At 65.9% G+C, this 9,518-nt stretch overlaps 2 protein-coding genes across 2 annotated transcripts; one reads left to right on the forward strand and one right to left on the reverse strand.

Annotated features, from left to right (window-relative positions):
* Positions 1-2,679: 2,679 nt before the first annotated feature.
* On the forward strand, positions 2,680-5,379 carry EMIHUDRAFT_469000 (hypothetical protein; the record flags this gene model as incomplete). The annotated part of the gene is made up of 9 exons (XM_005778645.1): positions 2,680-3,250; positions 3,398-3,465; positions 3,538-3,625; positions 3,822-3,929; positions 4,024-4,149; positions 4,220-4,558; positions 4,777-4,853; positions 5,002-5,128; positions 5,209-5,379. Exons 1-9 carry the CDS (start codon positions 2,684-2,686, stop codon positions 5,377-5,379), a joined length of 1,671 nt encoding a protein of 556 aa, XP_005778702.1. The 5' UTR covers positions 2,680-2,683.
* A 2,134-nt stretch (positions 5,380-7,513) lies between these two features.
* Positions 7,514-8,176, reverse strand: EMIHUDRAFT_43354 (hypothetical protein; the record flags this gene model as incomplete). Its single annotated transcript, XM_005778646.1, has 1 exon — positions 7,514-8,176. A coding segment is annotated over one exon (663 nt), but the record flags the coding sequence as incomplete, so codon positions are not given.
* Between the last annotated feature and the right edge of the window lie 1,342 nt (positions 8,177-9,518).

The following is a 9,518-nucleotide window of genomic DNA, read 5'->3' on the forward strand; positions in this document are numbered from 1 at the left end:
CCCCGGGCGCGGGGAGCCAGCGGGGCGAACCCACCCCCGCCCCAGCGAACGGCCAGGGAGAGACCCACCGAGACAGCGCCTTCGAGAGTGGGCGAGAGTGAGAGAGAGAGAGAGAGAGAGAGAGAGAGAGAGAGAGAGAGAGAGAGAGAGAGAGAGGAGGGCGAGTGTCGTTTGGAGGTCGCCTGCATCAGCATCGGCATCGCGCCGCGCGAGTCTGCGAGCAGGACGCGCCGCGCCGCCTCTGACGAGAAGAGCGAGAGCGCCTGCCGCAGAGATTGGCGCAGAGGCCGCAGGGAGATGAGATTGGGAGTCTCAACCCCGTTCCTTGTGTCGCGGCTGGGGCGAGAGGGCCATGTCACATACAGTCATATACGTACAGTCATATCCCACCCGCTCCGCGACGCGAGAGTTGTCCGAGGCAGCCTGAAGAGGACGGCCAGCGCATCATGCGTGTGAGCGGTTGATCGCTCGACCACAGCCGTCAGGCGACACACCGAGCGGCAGAGGAGCGGAGCAAGCAGCAGGGAGAGGCGGCCGTGAGAGGCGGGCTCCGCAACCTCGAGCAGCCTGAAGACGTGTTGATTGTGAGCTGACTATACGCGGCCGAGAGAGGCAAGCCCTGCGACCTCGGGGCAGGCCTCTCTAGCTCGTGCAGCAGGAGCACCTCCTTGCTCGAGTTGCCCTCCTGCGGCTGAGGCCACTGCTGCAGCATCGCGCCTGGTGGACTTCACTAGTTGCTTTAGCCTGGCTGCTCCTTGCTTGGTGCTTAGGCCACTGCTGCAGCATCGCGCCTGGTGGACTTCACTAGTTGCTTTAGCCTGGCTGCTCCTTGCTTGGTGCTTCCATAGGCCGCTGCTGCAGCATCGCGCCTGGTGGACTTCACTAGTTGCTTCAGCGTGGCTGCTCCTTGCTTGGTGCTTAGGCCACTGCTGCTGCATCGCGCCTGGTGGAGTTCCTAGTTGTTTCAGCGTGGCTGCTCCTTGCTTGGTGCTTCCATAGGCCGCTGCTGCAGCATCGCGCCCAGCGCCGAGGGAAGCAGCGACGGCTGCGCGCGCAGCAGCAGCAGCATCGCGTGCACCAGAGGCTCGTGGTAGAGAGAGAGGTGCGGCGTCATCTCGTCGAGGCGCCTGGGTGTATTAATTAATAATTAGTTAATTAATTAAGGTAGAGAGAGAGGTGCGGCGTCGTCTCGTCGAGGCGCCTGGGTGTATTAATTAATAATTAGTTAATTAATTAAGGTAGAGAGAGAGGTGCGGCGTCGTCTCCTCGAGGCGCCTGGGTCATTAATTAATGAGTTCATCATAGAGATCGCTTGTGACTAACGAGGGGCGCGGCGTCGAGGCGCCTGATGAGTGGTCCAGCTCAGATGGATCACTTGCTGGCGAATGAGAGGCGCTGCGCCGTCGCGTCGCGTCGCCCCGCGGGCCGGTGCAGCGGCAGCAGCACCGAGAGGAGAAGAGAGCGGTGGGCGGAGGTCGGCCGCCCAAAGCCTGCGACCATGTCTCATCGACCATTCAGCGCTCATCATTCCATTCACAACCAAGCGCTCGTCATGAGATGTGTGGGCCTGCGATCACGGCCGCGAGGATGCGGAGGAGGGGCGCCGTCCCCGGAGGCGGCAGGCCGCCGCTGCTCATGCGAAGCAAGGCGCGGCCTGTTCACACCGAGCAGCCGTGAAGCGGACCTTGTTCACACCGGCGGATCACAAGGGTGGAGCTGGGTGAGCGACCGATGCGGAGGCGCAGTCCGGCGCGGGAGGACGGCTGCCACCGGTACACCCACACCACCACCTCGCTCGCCGTGCTCAGCTCAAGCTTCAAAGCAGCGTCGGCATCACCGCCTCCGAAGCCGCTGCCACCGCCGCCTCCGCCAAAGCCTGGGCCGCCTGGGGCGGAGCTCGCACGTACGCTCTTCGCCGCGCTCGAGCCAGACGAGCCGACCAGCGACACCGGGCCGGCTGGCAGCGACGCGGCGCCGGCGCCGGCTGCATTGGCCGGCTGGCACAGCCTCGAGAATGCAAGGTCGAGGAAGTCGTCGGAGACGTGCACCCCGCCCACCGCGAACTCGGGCAGCGCGAGCAGGCCAGCGGCCAGCTCGCACGCCGCGCGAGCCGCCTCGGCCTCGAACGGCTCCTGCCACGCGGCTGAGAGGAGCGAGAAGAGCTCGTTGAAGATAGGCGGGTCCGGAACGGCGTCGCGTACCGTCTGAGAGCGGAGCGTAGAGAGCAGGCGATCGAGGTGGGCAAGCCGCGCACTGCCGTCCGTGCGGGCGGCGCGGAGTGCGGAGGCGAGGCCGGCGGCGTTGTCGAGCGGCAATGCCGTGGCGGTGTCGGAGGCGCCAGAGTCGGCCATATACACGGGAAAAAAGAATTCTTAAGAGGCAAGCCTCTCTCACAGCACACTCGCATGTGAGGCGGAGAGAGGACAGAAACTGACAGAAAAGATGGAAGAAGTGGTCGTCGAACTGCACGGCAACGTACACATCGCCGTATTCGACATCGTACACACCGTGGGCACCGTCTCCTGCTAGCGGTCCCTTTCGTCGATACCGGCTCCCTCCCCCCCCCGCGGCACGGGCCTGCGCACCGAGCACCTCAAACCCTTCACTCGCGCGTTGGAGCCGCTCTCGCGCCAGTCGGCACAGCCTCCCCACTGAGCCTCCCAGCTGCGCAGAAACCGTCGCCATGTCGCTGGAAGCGCAGCTCCGGATGCGCCAGAACGTGGACCAGATGCACTCCGCCTTCCGCGACCTCTCTGCCTGGTCGTCCGACATCGAAGCTCGTGACAACGCCCTGCGCGGCATCGCTCCGCAAGCCAACGACGCAGCGTCTGCAGAGGCGGCAGAGGCGGCGGCTGCAGAGGCGGAGTCGCGCGAGATCGAGGAGGCCAAGGCGGAGCTCGCACGGCTCGCTCTGGAGGACGAGCGGCGGAGCAAGGCGGGCGGCGACGCGGCTGCTCCTGCTTCCGCTGCTGCTGCGGCTGCGGTGACGGCTCCCGCGAAGGCGGCGGCGGGTACGCGGGTGGGAAGCGGTGCGACCAACTTTGACAAGTGGCAGTCGTACGACGCGGAGGGGGCGGTCGAGGCGCTCGAGCGGCGCGAGTCAGAGCGTGAGTCGCTTCGTCAGAGGGTGGTGTCTCTCGAAAACAAGAGGGCGAGGGAGGAGGCGATGCGGAGGAGGGGCGAGAGCGAGGCGAGGGCAGACGCGATGCGCGCCCGAGGCAACGCCGCCTTCGGCTCCGCTCGATACGAGGCCGCCTCTCCCGCCGCTCTCAAAGGCGACTTCACAGCTCCTCCTCATTGTTCGGCCTGTGAGTAGGAGCCTGCCGTCGCCCGCAAGGGTTAGGGTTAGGGTCCGCCTCTTCCACAGCTCCTGCTCACAAGGTTGGCCTGTGGACAGGACGCGGTGTCCGACTACACCGAGGCGCTTGAGGCGAACCCGCGCAGCGCGGCGCTGTACGCGAACCGGTCGCTACCCCTTCTCAAGCCTCAAGCTGCGCGCGCCTGCGGGGAGACTGACATTCGTGTTCCTGTCATCAGGTCGCTCGCCCTGCTCAAGCTGCGCGCCTTCGACGAGGCGGAGGAGGACGCGACGGCAGCCCTCGACCTCGAGCCAAGCTGCGTCAAGGCGACACAACTACCCTGACCCTAACCCTGAACCTGACCTTATCCCCGCCCCTGACCCCGCCCCTGACCCTGACCCTGACCCTGACCCTGACCCTGACCTTGACCCTAACCCTAACCCTGACCCTGACCCTGACCCTGACCCTGACCCTGACCCTATCCCTGACCTCTATCCCTGACCCTACCCGATCTCCGTTAAGGCGCGGCTGCGGCGGGCGGCGGCGCGCACCGAGCTGGGCAAGGTGGACGAGGCGATCGAGGACCTCGAGGCGAGATCGAGCCGAGATACGGCCTCGAGATATATACAGGTAGCTGGGGGAGGCGTTGTGAGGCTGCTGAGGCGAAGCCGCCACCGCCACCGCCACCACCCGCCACCGCCACCCGCCGCCGCCTCCGCCTCAGGCGGCGCTCGAGGTCGAGCCGCGCAACAAGGCGGCGAGGGAGGCGCTGGGCTCCTGCCGCGCTCGCAGGGCGAGCAGGGAGGCTGCGAGGAGGAGCAAGCGGCGGGTGGCCCTCTCGGTGGCAGAGGTGGAGCACGCCCTCGACAATGACAGGGCACCCGTTCACAGCAAGAGGTGTGAAGAGACACTGTTCACAGGTGGAGCACGACCTCGACAACGACGGCCACCCGTTCGTCGCCGCCGCGTGCGCTCGCCCCCGCCACGACGGCAGCGCGGAGGCGGCGGGAGGCGCGGAGGCGGCGGGAGGCGCGGAGGCGCGGCACGCCGCTGGCGAAGAGGCGGCGGGCGGCGGCGAGGGCGGCGGCGACGCTGCCGCAGCCGCGGGCATGCCTTCTCCAGCTGCTGCAGCGGCAGCGGCAGTGACCGCTGCACCGGCGGCGCAGGCAGCAGCGCAGGCAGAGGCGCCGTCGAAGCGTCCGGTCTGTCTGGCGAGCGCGCGCTCTCTCGGCCCTCCCGCGACGTCGGCAGACATCGAGGCTGGCTAGACACTTCCTAGACACACTTCCTAGACTCTTGCTAGACATAGCAGACATCGAGGCCTGGCTTGGCTCGCGCTGCACTCCTCCTCCCCCGGCCCTGAGCCACTTCCTAGACACTTCCTAGACACTTCCTAGACCCTTCCTAGACACTTCCTAGACACTTCCTCCTCCCCCGGCCTTGAGCCTCTGACCGCTCTGCCGGCCTCCGCCCCTAGGTTGCCTGGAGAAGCCTGCGCCGCCACCCTCCCGAGTGGCAGCAGTACGTGAGGGGCCTGTCCCCCTCCACCGTCGGGTGAGATGCAGCCGAGATAGAGCCGAGATGCAAGCCGAGCAGAAGGCCGAGAGACACCACAAGAGAAGAGGTAACGAGGGTGCGAGTCTGACCGCCGGCAGCGAACGACAAAGCTCGGGCGCCGTTCACACACACCGGCCTCGAGCAGGTCGCTCCTCGGCCGCGGCATGGCGCCCGAGATTTTCTCCGCCATGCTCGCCGCCCTCTCCGCCACGGCCGGCGCTGGCGCCGCTTCCGCGGAGCACGCGTACGGCGTCCTGCAGGCGAGTACGAGTGTGGCGTCTCTTCTGTCTCGGGCGATCTCGGGTGATCTCGGGCGATCTCGGGCGATCTCGGGCGATCTCGGTGCTCGCAGGCGCTCTCCTCGGCGAGCCGCTTCTCCATCCTCACGATGTGCCTCGACAAGAGCGACGAGCGGGCGGTAGCGGCCGCTTTCGACGCGGTGGTGGCGCACGCCGAGGCCGGAGACGTCGGCGTCGGTCCGGCAGAGGTGCGGGCGCTGCGGTCCAAGTTCTGCTCGTCGTGAGTGGCGGGGGGGCGACTGAGGCACATGGCCACTGTGACTGGACACGCGTCGACGCTGAGACTATCACGTCGTGCTTGGTGTCGTGAAAAGTGGGAGGGCGGGACATGGTGCAGTCAGTGGATAGACGCAATGGGCAGTCGGATCTTAACATTTCTGGTAAAAACTTCCATGCAGCCTCTCTCTACTCGAGTATCTCTTGGCGCTCTTTTTCTCTCTCTGACTGCACTCAGAGCTCGTGCGCTCGCTCTGGGTCTGGCGCACAAGGCCTGCGGCACCAACCTCCAACCACCATGCGGCGCGGGGCGGCGCAACCGCGCACTGCCGGCGTAGGAAAGCACCGGGCGTGAATCCGTTCACTCGCGTCTCGCCCCCCATGCATCCGTATCGCGCTGAGCCTCAGGGTCAGCCAGCCGCGCCGCGCCGCTGGGTACACATACATAATGCTTGAATAGTCCCGCTAGAAGGGGCAACAGCCAACGAATTGCTGCGCTCGCTCGCGCTCACCCGCGGCTCGTTGCTCTCTCGACGGACCCGACGGGCAGGTGCGCGAGCAGAAGTGACTCGCGTGCCGCCTATTCACAACGGGAAGCGTGAAGGGTCGAGCAGGTGCGCGAGCCTGAGCGGCCCCCCTTTCCGCCTTTGTCTCTCGGACGGTTGTGTTGTGCCGCATCGCCTCCGCCACAAGCTCGTCGGTCGAGAGTGCCTCCTTGCCCGGCACGCCATCGGCAAAGGAGGGTCTCTTGTCCGCGCACCACGTAATGACGCGGTTGACCCACCGCAACGGTTTCTGCCCCTCGGAGAGCGCCGCGATATTTGCCTTGAGGTTCTGCTTCTGCTTGCGCATCTGCTTCATCACCTCGACATTGTCCACGGTGACGCCCGTGTCGATGGCCGCCAGCTCTCGTTGCAACGCGCCCTGCCGCGCCGTGATGGACGCCAGCGTGAGCGGGCACATGTACCGCATGTTCTGGACCTCGAGCGTCTTGCGGTCAACCCAGACGTGGCCAGGCTGCAGCTCCGTCTCGTCCTCCACGAGGTCGCAGAAGAGCAGCAGCTGGATGCGGTTCTTCTCGTCGATGTCGATCGCCTCATAGTCGTAAAAGACTCCGAGTCCCTCCGCCTCGTTACTCGCCCCCGGCTTGCTCTCCGGCAGGCCGAGCCGCTCCTTCGCCTCGCCGATCGCCCACCAGAGCTTCTCTCGGAAGGTTGCCCCGTCTTCGCCAGTCACCTCGGGGCCGAGCCAGCCGCGGTTGGGTGTCGCGCCTTCGAGGAGAGGAGTGCCGCGCTCCCACCGCACGCGCACGCCGTGCATCCAGGTCCGCTCCTCCTCCGTGAGCTGATGCGAGGTGAGGAAGATGTGCGGGATCATGACGCGGTTGTGCTCGTTGACCATGACCTTGAAGCCAGAGGTCGTGGAGACGACGCGCAAGATGCCGAGGTAGACGCCGCGCTGCGGGATCTTCTCGACCTGACTGTTGAAGAGCACCGCGCCCTTGAACCAGCGGAAGCGGACCGGGTTGGCCGCAAAGGGGTTGAACTCCTTGTCCTTCGGCGGTGGCTTGCACGGTGCCGCCGCCGTGTCGCGGCCCGAGTACTTGAGGTAGGTCGCGTCCTCAAACTCCTCGTGTACGCGCCACTCCATGCTCATCTTCGGCGCGCCGGGGAGCGCCTCCGCCTTTGGCAGCTTGCGCAGGCACAAGATGAGCGTGAGCTTCGTCTTGTCGAGGTAGACGGGCCGGTCGTAGAGGGAGCCGAGGTCGCCAGCCGGCCCGAGGCCGATCAGTTGGCGCAGCTCGCGGACCGCGTCCTTGAAGTTGCCTGCAAAGGTGCCGAGCTCGCTGTGCGCCGTCTGCAGCTGCGTGCTCGACGGGAGCGCCTTGCCGAGGCCCATGCACCAGAGCCACTCGGAGTCGGTCACGCCGCCGCGCTGCACCTCGACGGCCGGCAGCTTGGCCAGGTCCGCCACGTCCACCAGCACCTTCCTCTCGTTGAGCGAGTCCGTGAAGTAGCACGCCATGAGCAGCACCGTGCCGTCACTGTACGGGGCGGGCGACTTGATGGCCGACTTGCCACTGCCGCCGCCGCCGCCGCCGCCCGGGTTTGAGAGCGCGTCGGCGGTCATCTCATCCATCTTGCGCAGATTCTCCTTGAGGATGATGTCGAAAACTGACGCCATCACGAACTGGACGTTGTCCGTGTCGGTGGCGCACGTGGCGTGTGCGTAGATCTGGCGCTGCTCGGGCCGCTTGTTGAGCGCAAGAAATCGCGCCTTGACGTGGTCGAGAGCTGTGTGGTAGTCGTTGCCACCCGAGTAGTCCTTGTCCCATGCGGTCAGCGGCACGCCTCGCTTCAGCTTCTCCTCGAAGAGGTCGCGCTTGTTGAGGAAGAGAATGATCGAGGTGTTGCGGAAGGACTTGTGCCCAAGGATCTGTTCAAAGAGGAGCAGCGCCTCGTCCATCCGGTTGATGGTCTCGTCCTCAAAGAGCACCTGGTCAAACTCGGAGAGAGCCGTCACAAAGATGATTGCAGTCACGCCGTCAAAGACGTGGATCCACTTGCGCCGCTCGTTGCGCTGGCCGCCCACGTCAAACATGGTGTACCGCCGGCCGTCGATGGCGAAGTTCTGCTGCACGATGCCAGTGGTACGCACGCGTGCGCGGAGGATGTCCTGCTCGTTGGGCACAAAGTCGGACCGGAGGATGTCCCCGGCCCGCTCCCAAAAGTAACTCGTCGAGTCGTTGAGCTGCAGCTCGGCGCCGCGCGCCATGGCGTCCTGCACGCCCGGGTCGGCGCTGAGAGTCTCATACGCAGCAGAGTACGACGGGTCGAGCTCGATGTTGCCGTCGGCGGGCAGCTTGAGGATGACGTCAGCCGCCTTCGAAAAAGAGAGCACGGGAAGGGTAAATGTGAATGTGTACAATGCACCGAGAGCAGTTGGGGTCGATTTCCGGAGGCTGTGGTGAGTTCTGCATCAGCCAGCCGATCACCCGCTGATAGTCGTCGCCGTACCGCTCCTTGGCCTTCAGGCGAGAGAGAAGCTGTTCGAGGAGCTGCTTGTGCTCCTGCGCAGAATAGTACGGCCAGCCAATCGTCCAGAGTTCCTTCTCGTCATCAACACCGAACGGCCCTGGGGCACCATTGACCGGCTTGGGCCAGGAGCCCTCGATGGTGAAGTCGCTGCTCGAGCAAGTGGTCATAATACTGTACCTACGGGAGCTGAGCAGCCAGAGCAGCCAGCAGCCAGCAGCAGCCAGCCAGCAGCCAGCCAGCAGCCCAGTTTAGCTAGCCAGCGAGAAAACCACAAACAAGGAGGGGAAAGGGGCTAACCAGCAGCTGGACACCACAATGGCGACAGAGGTGCATCAGACACCAAGCGGGCTGGAGTTTCCGGGCCTCGATAATTTGGCCGGCATTTTTTTCTTTTTTTTCTGATAGTGTGCCGGAGAGCAGTTGCCGCCGAGTGCAGTGCCGGCGCCGGTGCCGCTCGCAATGGAGGACCAGCTCACCTCACGCACCCTTGCTCTCGCGCGGCTCGTGTACCTCTGCGTCTCCGACGCCTCGCTCGGCCGGCTCGCCCGGCACCGCCTCACCGCTGCGCTCCTGCCGCTGGCGAGCGGCTCGGCCGCGGGCGCCGACATGGCGGTGGAGCCGCCGTTTGGCGCGCTGCTGCAGACGCTCGTCAGCGCGGGTGTGCCGCAGTCGTGGGTTGGCGAGTACGCGCGCCAGCTCCGCGAGCTCGTCGCGGGCGACCCGTCGCCCGACGACATCTGGAGCATCGTCTACGACCTGTACTCACTCACACTCCCCGAGGCGGAGCCCGGCGCGCCGGCCGCGCCTCCCGCGCCGCCCCGCGTGGCGCGCTCCTCCGCCTTCGGCCTCTTCGCCCGCCGTGCTCGCGTCTCCTTCGACCTCGCCCCGTTTGAGGCGCCTCACCCTGCTGGCCTCACCCTGCTGATACCAGCGGAGATCATTTGACAAGCGACTCGCTCGCACAGCAAAGTGCCACCGCCCCCCCCGCCCCCCCCGCCCCCGCCCCCACGCAGGCCCTCTGCTCGCTCACCTCCCGCATGAAGCAGTGGCTCGCCGACGAAGCGACGACGCAGCCGCCGCCGGCGGTGCCTCAGCACACTGAGCACGGA

The sequence above is a fragment of the Emiliania huxleyi genome, assembly GCF_000372725.1.
Source record: "Emiliania huxleyi CCMP1516 unplaced genomic scaffold EMIHUscaffold_240, whole genome shotgun sequence".
In the NCBI taxonomy this organism is placed as follows: domain Eukaryota; phylum Haptophyta; order Isochrysidales; family Noelaerhabdaceae; genus Emiliania; species Emiliania huxleyi.